The 19,904-nt window shown below is 41.3% G+C and overlaps 1 protein-coding gene across 1 annotated transcript in view; it reads right to left on the bottom strand.

The window, feature by feature from the left end:
* Positions 1-19,904, bottom strand: part of trabd2a (TraB domain containing 2A) — a 66,309-nt gene that overhangs the window by 34,231 nt on the left and 12,174 nt on the right. Inside the window, exons 3-4 of the mRNA XM_072692751.1 lie at positions 4,921-5,067; positions 4,339-4,513 (exon numbers count right to left, since the gene is read on the bottom strand). Coding sequence (XP_072548852.1) covers positions 4,339-4,513; positions 4,921-5,067 — 322 coding nt within the window. The remainder of the gene's footprint in view (positions 1-4,338; positions 4,514-4,920; positions 5,068-19,904) is intronic.

The raw sequence follows: 19,904 nt of genomic DNA, 5'->3' as shown, positions 1-19,904 counted from the left end.
GGCAATAATTATGTAAAAAGGCTTATTTTCTATAATAATGTTTTATTCAAATTTATCATAAAATCTCTCATTCATTTAACTAGAGACTTTTTAATTCGCAGTTTGTTTTGGATTATTAATGCTTATGAGTTGCTTGTTAGTGTAATAATTAGGGAAAATTGTAAGCTGCACTTTAAAGCATATATGCAACAGAAACATCTGCATGCTCAGAAGCAGAACCAGCTTTTACAGAAATAGTGCGTCAGCCATGTTGTAGTGTTGTATGAATTCTCAACAAAAACATTTGGCCCTTCTCTAGTAATTTCACTCTATAGTTAACGTTATATAGTAAATAGTCACTAAATATTGACACTAAATAGTCAATAGTGGCAAGTAAACCATTCCAAAGACCGCACAAGTTCTTAATTTCTACATTTCCACATTTACTACAGCACTACACTGAACCTTTGTCTTTTCCAAAGTCATACGTAAATGAACAATCCAGTGTACTCACAAATATGTCTTGGGTGGGCACCTAAAAATCCAATCATGTTTATGGATGCCATTCTCCTTATCTATCCCCATTGGGTGTCAACAGCCCAAGTAATGTGACAAAGAGCCCTAATCGCTTCACTGAGGAGGTGTTAACAATATCTCCCACTGACAAGATTCATTTAGACAAGCCAAACGTTTGTCAGCGTTTGCTTATGTACACAGCTTTAGACACATGATGGTGACATTCTAGAGCCTTGGTCAGATTCCTCCCGTGGCTTTGTAATGAGGCAGATTTAACCTCAGTGATGGGTGTTTAGTTACGCTGGAATTGCTAACATCGTCACCCAGGCATTCCGCATTGTCTTTCACCTGGCTTTCGTAAACAGAGCCTGACTTGTAGAGGGAGGTTCCCTTATCTTATCAGCGTTTTTGTTTCTGGAGAGGTAAACAGATTCTTAATGGGGAGATGCTCAGACTGCCTGGGTGACCGCACTTTGAAAAGGGGAAAAGCCCAAAGACATAGCAGAGCGGATTTCTTTTTTTCTTTAGTAGTCTTTCTTTCAGTCTTAGTAGTTAATGCCAGTTACAACAATAGCCACTAGTCTATAAAAGCTCTGGTGTCCTGGGGCTGTATCACAAACATACTGTCTCTGGGATCCATAGTTCGTTCAATTCTACAGAGCCACACCAGCACTGGTAAAACTCACTATTTACTATATTGGGTGTTTTGCCCTTTTTTAGCCCCTAAAAAGTTCAATTCTCCAATCTCACAACTACACAACACTGTAGAGTGTACACAGCTTCTACAGTACCTGTAGAGAATTAGACGACAGCAGTAATAAACCATGTATAACTTATCAAAGGTACTCAAATAAGGTATTTGCTGGGAAGCACAAGCTAGAAAAGAAGGTGTATGTAAGAGAACGTAGAATGACAATTTATATATAAAGTACTTTCCTGCAGACAGCAGCATCAGCACTAATCATAACAATCAAGGACATAAATGCTTGTTTTCCTGATTAAGTAATCCTGTTTAGTTGAGTAACTGTTATAGACATACACATTAAGCAGCTTTTTAAGAGATATGAGATATTTATGAGACCATAAGTTCATTTATGAGAAGATTAATATGAAAGTTAAGTTAATATGTGTGAAATGGGCTTGGAATTGCTGGCAAAACATTCAAAATTTAGCTGAGAGAAGCTGTGCTAGGCAGCACATCTTTCAACAATTCAGCCAGTTCATTACATTCAAAGCAACATTACGAAGAGTGCCATCTTAAAAAACAGATTCCACTGACTTCATCTTTCTCCCAGGGCATCTGAAGAGGGCATTCCTCTTAACCTAGATTTTACTACGTGTGTGTGTGTGTGTACACGCTCTATGCACAATCATTAACAGTAAAAGTGAAGTCATGCCTTTGGAGGACTGGGAAACCTACTAAGACACTTTAAAAGCTTTTACACCCACCTACATTATACACACTACAGCTGCATTACAGACTTCAGCGAAGAGGGGGAAAGAAGTGGTTTTAGCGCTATTTGAGCTGGATTAGTTTTACCAGAGGAGTTTGTGTAATGCACTTTGTCTGGCTTTTACTGCTCAACTGGTGCGTGTTAAAGTACCTAGTAACAATAGAATAACCATAACAATTACAAACAGCAATCCATTCATTAATAACAACAAACAATAACAACAAGTCGCATTACAAGTCACGCATGGTATGCTCATTAGCAGGTTTTGTTATTTAATTAGTCAGAGGTGGATTGGAACAGGACTACCAACACTAAGGGAGCTCTGGGTCCAGCCAACTCCATTACTGCCCATTACCCACAGTTATTACCGAGACTTATTAAAAATCAAGGATCTTGTCTGTAATCACTTAAATCACACCACCTCCCCAGGTAAACCTAATCCACTCCGCCAACTGGGCTTTTCTCAAGCAGTGACTCCTACGCTCCACTTCAGCCTAAACTGCACATATGAACTCTCCAAAGTTCAGAGAGTCCACTGGCTTTTATAATCCTCCAGCTTCCAGTCTGGCGTCAAATGAAGCAGACGATGCAGCAATAAACAGACTGCAGGAGCCTGTAAGTGGTCTGCTTTCTTCTTGGATCACTGGTGGACCTGGTCAGTGAGCCACTACTCTACTTATTAGTCCCGCGGCCGCCGTGGAGGTTCGGATATTCTGTGTTAAACGTCAAACGTTCAGCGTTAAGCGCTCTCCTCCTTGCATGAGTGCACAGCTCACAATGAAAAGAATTTAAGTCATTTGTTCTAAGTAGCTATAATCAGATTTGGGGCTCGGTTCGTTTAATGCTGGCTCTGCCGATGATGTACAGGTGACCTCACACTGAACTGTAGATGATGTTGAGTTGGGAAATGTACTGGTGAAAAGCTGACAAGTGTGGAACTGAGCTTGATTGATGTATTAATGTACATACTTTCTGTGTGAATTAAATCAATATATCAACGCAGTGTTTGTCTTTCAGTTTATTACTGTGTATAGTTAACCCCTTAATGCAGAATAGCTTATTACACATTATGGTGCATTACTCAGTAACTACAGGGACTTCTGTACAAACTGGTGGAGCTATTTCTTGGTGCCGGTGGTCCATAGGCTTGTAAAAATCATGTACACCTTTAAATCAAGTCTCACTTTTTATGTGTAAGTGTAAATCTTCATGCAAAATCTCAATTTTTGCTGTTTTGAACATTTTGATATGGTGTGAATCTGGCAGCTTGTCCTTTGTGTTATGTCAAACTTTCTTGATGAATGGACCAGAATCGTAGGATTGAAACACTTCAAAATGAGTTGGAACGAGGGATGGGTGATATTGTAAAAGCAATACGTAGTCATATTTCATATATTTTATATTTAAATGTATGGCTTCAGCATTAAACAGAAGGGAAGGAGGGTTTTTTATTGGAGAGAGCAGAGGATTTATATCTGATCACCTCCAAAACTGCTTCACTCTTTGTTCACAGTATGTTCCATGTCTTTTGTGTACGTGTGTTTCTACTGTAAGTGTCCATAAAGGGGAGCAAATACAGACGAATCCAACCCAGTCACCACATAATCTCACTTAATCTGTGTGACGTGACCGCAGGAGGCTTTTTCAGCAGCAGTGTTTGCATTTGGGCTGAGAGTTATTTTCTCAAGAACACCCTGCAACACTTAAAATCCGCAGGTGGATGTTTCTTTTGATGTATTAAATCACAGGTGCAGCTGTAGCGAGTTTCAAAAAAGCGTGCACCACAAGGGCTCGGGGCACAGCCAATTCCACGGTGAATTCACTTCCCCTTGATATGTTTCCTCTTTCATTAAAACCAAATTTAAAACACAGCATCCAAAACGTTCGGCAAACACTAAAGCACTACACAAGCTGGATTTGTTTAACCAGAGGAGGTCCTGCAATGTAACTTGTAATGATTTGACTGGCCCAATCGTACAGTTTCTGTGCAGTTTCCCAATATTTACACAAGTAGCCCAAATTGAATGTTTATAGCCTGTATATTCATGTCAGCGTTTCACCACAGAACACAATCTATTACAATCATATGCCTGTGTCTATTATCAGGTTTCGTTACTCCACACTTACTACGGTCAGATCAATTTTAGCATAAAAGGCCTTGGGTTTCACTCACATTGTAATAACTGTAAGACTGTTATCTGGTATGTGGATATGGTCGCTGTAATCAAAATCCACCCTGAAGATCTTCCAGTCTCACTTATACGAACACTACAGTGAAGAGTGTTAGCTTTAGACATTAGACTTTTGACTAATACTCATTCAAAACCTGCACTAAAAGGCTGAGGAGTCTAGATGCAGACTCAGCAACTGCCATTTGAAAAATACTGACCTGCTCCGAAGGCAAAAAAGAAGCTTTTGTCAGGGTGCTCCTCCATCAGAGCTTTGACCCTCTTGCCCATCCTTTCGTTGCGCTTGTAGATGAGCTCTTGCCGGAAGTAGCTGTCGATCTCCTGGGCTGTGATTTGCTCGCTGGGGGGCAGCGTGACATTGTTGAAGTTGGGGACCTTCAAAAAATGGATCAAAAAATTATCAAGAAAGCAACTGATTACAACTAAATACTGGACTGTCAGAATGATCCTGCACTGCCACTAGTATGCTGAGAAAACATGCTGCATGTAATATGTGGCTGATAAAAGACCAATATTAGGACATTGATGAGAACCTTACTGATTAACCACAAACAATGTTTTAAGACGGCCTGTCATGTTATGGGATGGTAATTCTGAACAACAACATTACTGGCAGGTGGTTATGGAGGGGGGGGGGGGGGGGGGGGGGATATTGGGGATATGGAGTTATTGCAAACATACCAGTTAGCACTGGAGGCTACTTCATTTCTGTCCAGATAAAATCATATTGGCCAAAGTAATACGTTAAAAAAAAAGCTTTGGTGACCTGTGTATGTGCGTACCTGTGAAGTGTCATGGTTGAAAATTATGGAGTTGAGGTCCCCACAGTTGTAGTGCTTGATGAGATCCTCGGTGGTGTACGGTACCTGCAGACTCCCTGCCCGAAGGCTCTCCTGCTGGAGCAGAGTCTGGTTCAGGGCAAAAATCACCTACAACAGACAGTAAAAGGAGACAGTTTAGTAGAATCTTTCTAGTTTTAAACTTTTGAGCCTATTCTTATTTCACTGTGAGAAGATCCAACTATAATACCCCATATTATGACTATCAGTAATTGATTTTGAACTCTGGACCTGTTGTCATGCAGAATCAATAGAAAGAAAGCCAGGTTCATTTTTTATGTTAGTCTTTTACATGGTAAGGTGCTTTTTCCACAACAAATAACAGCGTTGCCTACTAAGACGTTTGATCAGTCCCCCAAGGTAACAACAGTGTTTTCTTTTCTGGTTGCTGCGTTACACTGAACAATTTTAATTAATGTAGGCAAAAGAACTGTTTCATCATTAAATCAGTGACACAAAGTATTAATACATGAAAACAATAACATCAATTAGCATTAGTTCTTTCTTATGGGGCTTTTGATATTTCCGATAAGAAATGACCTGAAAACTCTAAGATCTAAACAGTATTCATTTTCTCGCCCTTCTTTTCTTGCTTCCAAGCTTAGCTTGGGAACAAAAGCTCCAAACTCCCTCTCCCTCACGCTCTCGCTCTCTTCAAAGTGCTAACATCAGGGAGTCTTCTCAGAGATCAAAGGCAATGCGCTGCGTTTCTTTCAATTAGTTCTACTTCTCCTCTTTTTGTTGGTTCTGTTTCGGGAGCTCGCTCTTGTCTCACCATGAAATTCTCCTGTGTTTACCCACTGGCCCAGCCTGTGCTCGTAGGCCCTGATTACATACACACACACACACACACACACACACACACACACACACAAATCCCCCCTTCTCCACCCACCCGCCCCCAAACCCCCCACTCGGACCCACTCTTCAGATCCCTTCTGACTGATCGCTCACAATGGCTCTCCCCTCACCCAAATAACAAGTTTATTTGTTTCTCGACGGGGAAAAATCAATCAAGCCGCCACCCGCCCTCATGAAGCACTGGTCTCTGAGGAGCATTCAGCTGTACTGAGGGGCTATGCATGATTTTAAGTGAATGTGTGCGTGTGCTCACAGAAACACACACATACACACACTCTCTCTCTTCCTCTCACACACACACTCGTACGGGTGGACCCTTTTCATGTGTTGTGATGACACTCTCTGGCCCTGGCTGTCATTGTTTCAGGGTTTCGTCCTGGAGAAGAGGGCAAAGCCCAGCAGATGCCTTCTCATCTGGGACAAAGAACCAACCTCCCAACCCCCCCACCTCCTCCGCCCTCCTCCGTCGGCCTCTCCTCCACTCACACTTTCATCCCTGGCTCATCAAAGCGTCCTGCTCTGCATTTGAAAGGGGGCCGGCTTTATGCCACTCAAATTAGCCTATCGCCACCCCGCCAGCCTCCGCAAACGCCGCAACAAAAAAACTTTCCCCATCTGCTCCGGGGATGAGAGTCCATCTTCAAGATTTTTTTTTCCACAGAACCCCCACCTTTCTTGCCCTGAGCCCCTTTCAACGCCTTAAATCATGGTACTGAGGGTTGCTTGGGGTGGGGGGGGGGGTGGACTTTTAGAGAAAGAGTGAGTGAAAGAGAGAGCGAGGGGTGGGAGTTGAGAGAGTGAGAAGAAGTAGGAGAAGGAGAAGATGAAGAGGAAGGGTCGAGCTGAACTAATTACATTTCTTCCTGTGATCCTGCTCAGTTGTGTTGTTTAAGCCATGGGTCAGCACACACATGGCCACTCTCTCACACACATTCACAAATATACATAGCACTTACACACTAAAAGCTAGCTTGTGACCAAGTATGGGGTCTCTATGAAATTAGCCATACTCTGGAATTCCGAGGAAAGAGCCAGGGCAAGTGGGTGATGACAGGAAAGGACAGCGAGAAGAGGTCCTCTGTGTGTACGTTCACAGATGAACCGTGAATAAACAAGCAGCAGAGCAAGGAAAAGTAGGCATCTCAGAACAACTCATAGAAAAACCTGTTGACTGGTGTCTCTTTCTTTTTATCTGTAAGCTAACCTATTCCACACAATGACCCCAGTGGCCAGGCAACTCAATGCATTTGGCAGAGTCCCAAGACCAAATGAAGACTTCTAACAGCACCAAGCCAACCGCCCCCACCTCCCCACCACCACCACTGTCTGTCTTTCTGTCTGTCTGTTTTTAACTCTGTCTTCGCAAAGGCATTACAAAAAGACATAGATGTTATCCAAGAAACCTGAGACGTCATGCTCTTGCCTCAACACAAAGTCACTTCAATAGATCCACAATTCTCTTTACCAGAGACTAGCTGAAGCAGAAACAAGTGGCTTATGCTTTTACACTGACCGGGCAGTGCTCCTTAAAAATCCTCCTTCATGCTGACTGAACAAGCTGTCCTCAGGTCAGCATTACAGAGCAACCTTCACACACTAGCACTGGTGCTACTAATGGATGGACCATCCTGTCTGTCAACATCGCCACTGATGGACAACTTCACAGTTCCATGCTAATGGACGTATTTTAAGGACATTAGCCTCTTTTTTCTCATTACATCACTCTGTCCTGTGTTTTCACAGCAGTTAGGAAACACAAACAGCCCTTTAGGCCGGGAAAAGCCTTGCACACGCACATGCAGCCCAGCTGGTGACATCACTGGGCCGCTTGATTGGCTCCTGCTGTCCAGTCGGACAGTGTGTGAATGGCGTTTGATAAACCGTGTCTGTCCTTCCCTCTAGATAAGCTTTGTGTTATTGCTGAGGTGTAGGTTCCCACAGACGGCCTGAGACTGAGCACTGTGGGCTAGTTCAGGAGAGAAATGTGAGAGTACAGGAGCAAGCTAATTTAAACCAGACCCATGTGGTTAGGAAGAGAGGATGAAAGGAAAGAAACACAGAGAGAGAGAGAGAGAGAGAGAGAGAGAGAGAGAGAGTCTCTCTCTGTCGTTAATGGGTATGGTTATTTATTATCCGCATTGTGTGATAGTATGGGTTGAAGATTAACTAGAGAAAGGGGTGTTTTACAGCAGTGGGAGTTTGGGAAAGCATGACTTTTGGGGTCGGGGTGAACTCTTCTGTTTAAAGTCTCTGCACCTTTGCTAAGGTCTACGCTCCTAAATCTAAAGGGTCCTAACTGGTTCTTGTCCTCTAGAAAAAGTCTTTAATTGGTATGGAGTTTTTATATTGTGTGAACGTTCAATAGCTGTATATTGCATCTCCACAAATACCATTTCAGGCATCATTAGTTTTAAGCCAGTTGTCAAGGTTAGCATTAGCTTCAGTAGTCATGCAGTTAATGGTATCAGTGGTTTTAGGTGGACCTGTCTGACCATAATTTGGCAGAAGAGTAGCTAAACCAACCACTGGTCTGCGGCCAGTCATTCTTCTTAAGAAAATGACTGCTGTTTTCTTTTGCACTACAAGTTATTAGTCCAAGGTATTGCTTGACAACCAGCTCTCATGTAGATCCAAGGTCAGACTACAAGCCAAAAAACATGATCCCACCCAAGAGGGTAGGAGGGCTGAAACCTTGCATGTTAACCATCCTCCTGACCACTCTGTCTACATCTTCCCAGCAGAGCCCGCCTCAAAGCAGAAAGGCTTAGAGGATGGATGGCCATGCCAGAAGCCTTGAGGGAGATGAATGGGTCCCTCCTCCAGTTTGGAACATCCTAAACTCTAAAGACCCTTCAGCAATTCCTGATTCCATCATTCTTATAATTACATAACTTGTACTTTAGTTTTGTAGTGGTTTCTGAGTACGTCATGGTAGCTGCTGGGTGATAAGCCTTATAATTAGAAATGAGAACTTTCTGAAGTTGTATGTCTCAGAGTGATGGAATATTTTTAAATATCAGTGCTTTTAGTTATACTCCAGCAAATTTGTGCTTTCCAGTCGGTTCCAACTTTTGGGTTTTAAATTCCTTTTTTGTTTTTTTCGTTTCGTATTTAACATTGGCTCAGTTCCTAGACTGCTTTACTGTTGCTTAGAGCTTTAGTATTTTATTATTGACCAAAGGACTCCCAAAACAAAAGAAACAGCACCTTTATCACCTATGCTGTGAAACTCTGGATTTTGCAGAACGTTTGAAGACACGAGACAAGTTCAGATCGCCCCCCTCTGTGCTTAACCACCTCTGCTTAAGATTAATAACTAAGTAATAGGTTTAAGGTGATCGGCACAAAGCGACTGCAATCTGCAGCGCCATCTGATACGCGTTTGGAAAGGATGGCTTGGAAAGAGAGTTTAGATTTATATCTGTTCTCACAAGCTTCTTCAAAGCAAAGTGAGGCTGTTAAAAGACCTGCAGATAGAGCGAGCAGTCGAGAACAGTGAAAGCACTCGATCACTCTCAAAGTGCGCAGAGTGTGCACTTTCTCTTCTGCAGCTGAAAAGAAAAGGCCTGTCATCGCTGTTTGTTTGATAGAGCCTGGCAGACACAGAACACAGGTCAGGAGTAGTGTGTAGGTTTGTTATCTCTGTCCACTCTGTGCTTTGATCCACCAGACACTCTGCAGGGCCTCCAAAAGCTGACCTGTGCATTCCACTGGAAAACGTTGATGGCACCAGGCTGATTCTCTGGAGTCTGGATTACTACATTACACTACACACACACATCACTGTACTCCGACATGTACCTGAAGCTGTTTTTAAAAAACAGAAAATCAGTTTCATTGCTTGTGCTGCCACAGCCATCTGTGGCCAGGAGTTCTGGAGAGCACAACTGGCTTCACTCTCTCTGGGTGGGCAGGATGGCTCTCCCTATGATGCCAGATTAACTGTGATGTAACTTTAGTGGCTGTTTGAAAAGATCCACCAATTAGACCAGAAGGGTGTGTCTGTCTTGTTTTCTTAAAGATTTGTCCAGCGTAAGAGTTTCCTCAACTGTATCGTTCGCATTTTCTGAGACTGTTATTTCTTTTCTACGACCATACGCTAGTGTTGGACTGTCTGACCAAAACTTTGTATCACAGTATGTTTTTTCTGGCAGTTTCACAATTTTGTAAATGCGTTAATTTTAGGTTTAGCCAATTACCCAACTCAATCATTTCTGCTCTCTCAAGCTCTGGCTGCTGATGGCAGGCGGTCCCCAGGTCAGAACGGCAGAGCCTTAGTTCTCCTTTTTTATTACTTTTTTATATAGATTTGTGGCCTTTGTGGCTTATTGTATTGTTAAGAGTATACGGAATATAAAACACCAACATTTCCTAATGTATATTACCAAGGCTTCAACCGTTTAAAAGTATATGCCACAAACGTTGCATTCTTTTCAAAACAAAGTGTTTTAAGCTCTATAAATTGATCTAATATATTCAGAGTTTGAGTATTAACAGACGATAGTACAAGAAACAAGCTTAATATTAATTCACAATACGTTATCCAACAAGCCAAGCTATTCAAGTATTTAAATGACTGTTCATGAATTACTCACAATTCCCTTGGTTCTACTAGCAGTGTGTTATTGGCAAAAATTCATGTCACGGTGACTTTGAAAATGAACTAATGTGGAAAACACTGGCCTGCTGTCGGCAGCAAAATATAAGTGCTAAACGTTTGTGCTGCTTGTGATTGCATACTGGTATTACGGCCTTTAGGAAACGCAAACTGTAATATACATTTTAAACAGTGTAGCGGTTCATTCATCCCACGACTACCCTACTCCTGTATGAGTTTAAATGAAACTTCTCTTCGTAAGTCCAACCCAGAGCACCTGATATTAAATAAACACTCCTGCACATTAGAAAACATCAGCTTGTTGTTCTATTCGATCATTTACCCGTGTAATCCCTACGAGAGTGGGCGCGTAAACATACACACTCGGCTTTAAATAAACATTTCAGCTCTGTCTGTGAGCAAATTTCAGCCTCGCTGATGTCTAGGTACGTTGGGGGGTGGCTTGTCTGTCTCTATAGTAACCAAACAGAACATCTGTCTCAGGCAGAGACAATTTAAACATACAGAAAGACCCAAATAGAGGTAGTTTTGTGAGCACGCCCAGTCAGTAGCTGTTAACAGAGCCTACAGTAATCGGTGTGTTTGTGCACCACAGGCAGATTCGTCTGTCAGTTTGTGCCACATAGAGTAAACAGTGCGCCTGGCAGACCGGGAGAGGAGGCTGTGTTGCTGTGTCTGGGAGACAGAGAGAGAGACAGACGTTTGTTTAAGTTTGTCACAGCACTCATCAAGGAGACAGAAACTGTCAGCTGTTTTATAACAAGAGAGCTGTCAGGTGGCGTAAAACAGAGACATCAGCCTGGCTGTATGGCTGTCTGTCAGACAGATGCATCGGTTCGGCTCTAAATCGCGAGAGAGGGACTTGTGTGTCCTCCTTTTAAAACTTAATCTTATCACTGCGTCCTCCTGAAGCTTCACACATCAGACACACTATGAAATACGCTACATATGGACCACAGGGGTGTAAATCTTTGACATCTTAGCCACCGTATAATTTAATTTGATTACTGCTTCATAATTATTGTAGGCTGAACTTCATCAGACCATAGTTGTCAATGAATCTCTAAGGTGATTGGTTGGCTTGACACTGATAGCTAACTGTCGCTGTTGGATAAAACCTTGCATTCTATATGGACAAAAGTATTGGGACACCTACAGGAGATTTAATGACATCACATTCTAAATCAATAGGCACTAATATGGAGACTATTTTGCACCACATTCCACAGCACTGATAGCACATGATAGTGGAATATCTAGGAGAGAAGAAATTTCACCAACTGACTTGCTGTTGCAACAGAGCTCACCTTGCTCAGCAGCACTGTTTTGCGAACAACAGTCCCACTGTACAGAAAGCACACTGCACCCATGGCAGACACTCAGCATGGTGAATAACTAAGGTTGTGTTACATTTTGAAAACAAATTTTGGTCTCCAGCCCACATAAAAAGATCACTGAAAACTACCCTTTTGGAAGACATTCTCCAAGATGGAGACCTTTTTAAAGCTAGTTATCTTCTCTGATGGTAGAGCTGATTGTCAGGCTTTATTGGTACGCCACATTAATTAATTAAAAATGCTTGTTGTTAAAAAAAAGTGTTACAAAGTTTACATTTAGTCAAATTGTAATTCTGAGGCAGTGCCGATGAAAACAAAAGCCATTTTAATTGCAAATGTGATTTAGCAGTTAGGGTAGGTGAGCACTGTTCAAAAGGAGAATTTGGGGTTTTTTTGTATACAACATCAGACATTTAATGTTAGTTATGGAAAAACTAATAGCGACAAACTAATAATGTTGTAAGTAATAGATTAATGAAAATATTATTCACTGATATAAAAAAAATGTTTATCTGGAGGGACTATTTGATGTCTGAAATACAGACAATAACAATTAAACACCAGCTTTTTTTTTAAGCCTAAGCATTTATAACACATTTTCCACATATCAACATAGCAAATTATGTGGATTTCTTCACACAGGGAAGAATAGGGTGCAAACATATTGAAACCGTTCTTATGTTATGATAATACAAATACACTTAACACCCAACCAATAGGGCAACCACCTGACATCCACCAGAGACACCATATCAACCAACTGAGATACTACAGCAACTGCCACAAATGACACTGCAATGAGTTAGCAACACCACTGACACCACCTGGAATACCACAGCAACCACATAGCAACAGCCTAGCAGAGAGTGGGAAAAACCTTCCGAAAATGTGCACTTTTCTAGTTGAAACTGATGCAGCTTAATCACCAACTACATGGCGTACATGTTCAAAACTACACACTATTAGAATATAGTGTAAGATTCAGTGAGGGTTCCATGTAGTAGTGATGTATGAAAACCTAGTGGAGTTCTGTATGGTGCTCCTGATTTTCCAGCGTAGTGAACAGTTTCTCTCCTGGACTAGACGTTGAACAGGAGGCTGGCAGTAGACATTGGTCAGAGGCTACAGGATGTGGTTTTGCCACTCATTCGTCCAAACCTTGGTAGATTCTTATTAAACCTGTATCTGATGTAGGCATCATATATTCCACATGCTACACAAATAAACATGCACACATGCACCGAAACCTCTTTCCTTCATGCACTCAAACACTCTCACCCTCTCATCTCTCCTGCTTTCTCATCCTTTCAAGGGTTTAGCTTACCTTGGTACTCGGCTGTGGCCAAATATTTAGCTTGTCAAGAGGAATCAGTATCAAATACAAAAGGCTGGCAGAGGCACTTTGGCTGACACCATCACCCTGCCTACGCCAAGGGCCTCGGCCAATCAGCTGGTAGCAAACCAGACTAGCTGGCCTGGGGGGCAGAAAGGTGTCGGCAACCGACAAGACCTCCACTGTTTTATTCTGCCTACCTGCAGTACGACCAGGCCAGGACACAGCCAACATTGTGGATGTCTTCATTTGCCAGCCAAAGAACAGCCTACGCACAGCAACAGATGCACACCAATCATAAATGCACCTACAGGTACAAAACTCTTGAGGAAGTAAAATTCAGCTGCTGTAACACTAATGCTGCCTTCAGGTCTGGTAATACTGAGATTAATGAGAGTTCTGAACTAGGTGTAATTAGGCAAGTAGGAGAATTTCCAGTGAGAGTTTGAAGGCAGCACAAGATTGTCTGCTAGGGGTGTAAATCTTTGACTTTACAGCAATTAGATTCAATTACAGTCCTCTAGGAAATGATTCAATAATAAAATCTCAAATTTCAACACACTTAATTTTGATGTGATCGTTTCACTACAAGCTAATCAAACAAATCTGACTGGAGTATTGGAGTACTGGAGTATCTGACTGACAGTATTAGAACAGATTGTTAAAACAATAAACTGAGCTTTTATGTGGATTTATTGGTTAAACAAGCAAACATCCAACCTTATTCACCAAACAATTTTTATAAAGATACTTCTTCTGAAAATGTACTTTTGCAGTTTTCACAAATTTTCTAAAAGTAGCCAATGTTTTCTTATTTGGGATTTGTTCACTTTACAAGGACACTGGACTTTTCGTTAGGACTTTTCTCAAGAACAAATTTAAGAAAATTCAACACTCCAATATGGACGCGGTTTCAGCCACAATTGCCACTGACACACTTTACCTCTAATTTTACTACTACACTGCAGCCTTATTTAGCATCCACGAACAATTCAATCCTCACTGAAACTCTAAATTGCCCAAGGCTGCTGTGAATATCTCTTAGAAATGTGCTTCAATAATGAAAACACTTGTATGCCCCCCAAAAAAATGAAAAATTGTGGTGTGCGTAGTGGAAAAAATGTGTGGGGAGCCTCTTGGCCCCCCTCAGATACAGACCTGCATGCGGTGGAAAATGATCAGCCTTCCGCGGTTTCTCAACCAACTGCAAAACTAATGTAGACATCGCTGAGCTGCCTGCCTAGCAAACCGCTAATGCTGTTCAACAGCACATAAATACAGTCCTTGAAACACACACACTCACACATATTTACACACACACAGACACACACACACACACAAATGCAGAGACAAACACACATATGCACAAAACAGTCAGCCACTAGATTCTAGTCATACTTAAAACACACTTGAAATAATTCGCTGCATGAAACCCACATAAACAAGGAAATGGGGAAGGAGGGGGTCTAGACTTAGTGTTTTAGTCAAACTTTACAAATGTGACCACTGAGGAAACATACTTAAAACAAACATTTTAAAAGATGTACTCTTGAAATGCAACAAGAGTTCAAAAGTCAGAAAGAAAAGAGAGGAAAAAGAGAGCTGTGGTTACTTTTTGCAGGAGTGAGGGGAGAAGAGAGGGGTGAGAACAGTGGGCTTCTTGTCGGTGGGTTTTGTGCAGCTTTTATGAGGTCAGTGCACGGAGACAGACAAAAGCACCCCATCCCCAAAGACAAACACTCTCGGGGTGTAAATGACCCTGAAAACGCCCGCCGTTTCATCTGGGCATGTGGAATTCTCCCTAAGCCAGGACAAAAAGTAAACAATACAGGGGGGAGAGGGGCTCTCGCGGGCTCTGAGGGGATTGGGGGGGGGGGGGGGGGGGGGACGGGACTCACTCACTCTCACACACGAACATGCACAGGTTTGTTTTTATACAATCTCAGATTGTCAGGTCATTAAATTTATGTTACATACAGTTTATAAGTCTGACCCTACAAAACTGAACATTTACTGATCTTAAAGCCCTGCTTTATTGAGTCTGTTTTATTAGTTATGTGGGTTAGTCCTGATTTTCTCAGGAAGTCAGGACATTTCTGCTCCATTTCTGTACCAAAACCAAGCACACACATTTATCTCAGCTGCCAGCCAGCTAGCACCAGAAGCTCAGCACACCCACTGTAGGGAAACCCCAACAGCAGTTGTTTGATTCCCTTTACATGTGTTAGAGTAGGAGAGAGAGTAAAAAGGAAGACTTCAAAAGGGGGCAAGCGGGGACTGAGTGGCAGCGTGAAAGGGGCTCCGACAGGACCGTCTTTCAAGCGATCCGCGCACGCATGCATGAGCTTTGGGGCCTGGGGAGGAGGCCATTGTGCGGCCAGCAGAGTGCAATGGACAGTGTGAGCGCATCACTGAGCCGGACTCTGCACAGGGGAAATTTACTGAGTGGAAAATACTCTTACAACTGTACAGTAACTGAAGAGATGACGGGCTGTAAAAATGCACTGTGTGCAGCAGGTTTGAGATAAGCCACTCTTTGCATAAAAAGTGGTGAATTCTGGGCATCTACTGAAAACATCTAGTCCCACATTAGACTTTAGATGTCTATGGTTATTTCTGTCACTTTGGTATACCATGGAATTATATAATATAATTATATAATTGCAAATTTAATTACATAGTAAGACAGTTCACAGTTGTTTAACACTTTGTATCACCAGGTCTGAGTCTGAATTCCAAACTTTATTTTCTGTTAATTTAGGTTTTCTCTCCACATAAACTCTGTAAACAAATGGTCCTCATGAAGTAATCCTATCAAATTCAAGTCACAATAAAATACCTCCAATGTCCAAGCGAAATGTGATTAAGGGTGCTTTGGACCAGACCGTCAGACTTTTCAGTTTGGTCTAAACCAAAATAGCAGCTGTAAAAGGTTTCGCGGACCACAGTCTAGACAAAAAGGACCCAAATTTGATTCAGCCAAAAAAGTGGTCCCTGTGCAGATCATATGGAATCACGGTTCAGTTTGTTTGGAATGGATCAGACTTTCTGACCAGTTACAGAAAGTTCAGGCAAGCTGTCATCACCCATTAAACAACACAATTCCAAAAACATGAAAGTGAAAATGATGAGAGGCAGAATCAAGCGATGTGTTTCAATCAATTTTGTCTGGGAAAGGCAAACTGACAACACGCACGCACCCCTCTACAAACCAATCAGTGTCAAAAATAGGGAGCCACAGCCCACGTAGGTGATGACAACGAGATGTAGGTATGTCATGCATATCGAAGCTCTTTAGTGTGCTTGCTAAATTGCAAACTAACTAACCGGATCGAATGAAGACAACGTAACAAAAACATGAATCTTGTCCAGACTTGTCCAGAAAATGCTCTGAGTTTACAATCTGCATTTTCAATAGACTTTCTCAGCAGAGTTACGGGTGAGAAATAATTCAACATAATTGAAGAAGAGGTGTTTCAGCCATAGGACATAACTGAGGGTCAAACATGATCCAGAGATGAGGAACACTTTGCCATGTCTTATAAACCTTAGTGCAGATTCTATAGTCACAAGCACTTCCACAGAAAGAGCAGATTCTCTTCCCACTCTCTAAATGACAGCATGTCAGTCACCTGACATCCATGTGTGTGTGTGTGTCTGTCTGTCAGGAAGTCTCTTCAGCTCTAACAACGAGTGGCTCAACAGCTAGAGGTGTGAATCTACCATCTGCCTTTGGCTGCACATTAGCCATGACACACACACACACACACACACACACACACACACACACACCTTTCTCTCTGTTTAGCACTGTCTCTTCCCAGCGAGTATTTCTCTCCTTGTCCTATTAATCATTTTGAGTGAGTTGGCTGTTTAGAATCAAACAGCTTGCCAAAAGCCAGGGAATACTCACTCAGTCTGTTAGCAGCAGACTTGCAGCATCTGTTGAAGCTAGAGAGGAAGGGAGGTATACAATGACAGCTCAGAATTCTCTCCATAATCTAAACAAGTGCACTTAACAGAGACATATAGTGACAGAGTGGCAAAGTCCAGATGAGAGTTAGAAGCATTTTCAGGGCTGAGTACACCTACGGTTTGTTTGCACAGTATCCATGACATGCACAAATGTCACTTTGGGCAAAAGACGCATGTGCATTACAAGAAACATGCACAGGAACTACATGTGATGAATTGCAAGGTTGTTTGGAAATTTACTACAATTTTGATGAATTTGTATTTTCTTTTACACAGTATATTTGCTTGGAAAATAATCTAAATAAACATTAAGTTAGTAATTCCTTTACCTGAGGTTAGTTTCAATCAGGTTTAGGTTCTAGGCCTGCTTGGTATGCTTTTATGAGTATACTGTCAATATGGACAGGACAGGAATATTGACATGCAGCATGTTTTTGTCATTACAGAGAGTATAATTAGTAATAAACATTGAATAAAAGTCACTGTAGTAAGTAAGGGAGAGTATTGAAAAAATGATTTTTTTTATCTGCAGGTACTGGTAGATTTTGTATGCATGGCACAACACTGCAATAAATATTGCATATCCTAAAAATGTCTTAAAATGTGATGTGATAAAACAAATTTACAATATCGCCTGGGCATAATACTTAAAAAAAAAAAGCAACTGGATGCTTTTTTACACCTACTGGTTATTTGTGTTATTGGCACTTTTATTTACACCATCAGATCAGTAACATTTGCTTGACGACAACAGACTAGTCTACCCACCTCTGTTACATTTGTTTTCTTCTTAACACAAGATGTGACTAAGTCCTATTGTGTCTTTTGAGAACAACTGCTCCCAGTATTCCTGAAGGCTCCAGTCCGACAAGAGCTAACCTTGCTACTAGGCTTTTTAAGAGCAAAACCAACAGGTTAAAATCCCACTAGACCCAGTTAACACTTGCAGGGTACTAATACATTAGCATGTTAAAGGTCAGTGTGTATCTGCCAATGGAGAGACAATGGAGGCCATAATTGCTGATGAACGCAGCACACACACATGGTAATTGGGAGGTGTCGCTGTGGGTCGGCACAAATGAGTCCCTCAGCAGTTGTCTCACTGGAGAACAAGGAGAACAATGGGAAAGGATGATGGAGTCCACAGAGCTTACCCTGCTACTGGAACCACTGTAGTGGTTATAATACAGTTGGCTGAGAGGTTAGTTCTCTGAATATAGCAGTTTCTGAAGTGGGGAGATGGAATTACTTGCAATATGGCAAAAAACATAACATTGAAAACAGTTTATTGATGCAAAATATGTTATGATAACTAGTCAGTTACTTCTTAATAGTAACACCCACAGTATACTTAGAAGCAGACTTACACTAAGAGCTCTTATATGGGCTTATGACAGAGAAATCGTAACAAAAGCACTTTCTCGTTAACGTTTAGATACACCAACACAAATAGCCGTGGAAAATCAGACCGCTGCCAGTAATTCAGAAATGAAGTTATTGTATAACTACTCTGGAAACATTCCATTTAATGCTTGAAGGGAAAAAAGTCATAAATCACAGCCAGGACAAATAGCATTGCTAGATGGCAACCTATTTTCGTAATGCATTTTAGGCATTTGAAAGGGAATGAGCTAGAAATATCTTGTAATTACATCTGCATTTTGCCTGGATGATGCAGTTTAGTCCTGCTCCATTTGAACCAGTCGACTTTAATCTAGCCTTTATCAAAGGTTTGATCATGGTCAGTGCTAACAACCATCAGCTAGATGGTTCTTTTACATTATGCAGCCAGACGCTGCTTTGATGGCCTATCTTTGAACATTTCATTCTGCACCTCTGATTAATTGTGTTTCTGTAAATTGAAATCAAAAACAGACTCTATTATGGTCAAAGGATTATATTTAGTCCTACACTAAAAGTGGACTTTTTATTTTATTTATTTTATTCACTTTTTGGGTATTTATCTCATATTTTTAATCTGTCATTTAATGGAATCTGTTAAGGGAGTTTTTTTTGTTTGTTTTGTTTTGTTTTTTTATCATTCAGTCTTTCTCTCCTTCAGCTTAGAAGCAGATTAGATCAGTGAAGGCAGCCTGAGGACTCAGATCCGTGAGGCAGCTCCTGGCTCTGATGACCTACTGTTAAAATGAGGAACAAACTGCTCGTTTTTGACTCCCAGGCAGACGCACACTAGTGTTTCACAGCCTAAAGAGCCTCTGGCTGTAGAAAGACTATGGAAAGATCTAGAATATCAAACCTCCTCTAATCTTCTACAGACATCAGTAAACGGAGACATCTCATAAATCTCCTCTGATCTGGGACCATCAACAAATGAGCGAAACCCAGCATGCTGATGGGAATTTATCAGGGTAAATAAGCAAATTGGGACAGGAATCTAAAGGTTGCTTGTTTGAACCTTGAACATCTCACAAGGGATGTGGATAAATAGAAAGGTTATCCCAACGAAAGTTGAAGTAGCAAGTTAACTTTCATTGAAGTAGCTGCAAAAAAAAAAATAAATAAAAAAAAAAAATATATATATATATATATATATATATATATATATATATACATATAAACATATGTAAAGCTAAGCTTGCCTTTTCAAGTAGTGCAAAAAAAGACAAAACTTGAGAGACAGGGTTTTAGAGAAACCACTGAATTTATAAATGGTCTTTAAGCGATTTAAGCAACAATATGGGTTTACAATACTACAGACATCGCTGGGATGTATTTGCCATTTCAACAAGGCACTTAACCCTTAAACTGCAACATGGAATCCTTGTTCGTCACTTATTGGAAA

This window comes from Salminus brasiliensis, chromosome 1, assembly GCF_030463535.1.
Source record: "Salminus brasiliensis chromosome 1, fSalBra1.hap2, whole genome shotgun sequence".
Taxonomy (NCBI): Eukaryota; Metazoa; Chordata; class Actinopteri; order Characiformes; family Bryconidae; genus Salminus; species Salminus brasiliensis.
The sequence above is the reverse complement of the archived record's forward strand: the minus strand, read 5'-3'. Positions and strand labels throughout refer to the sequence as shown.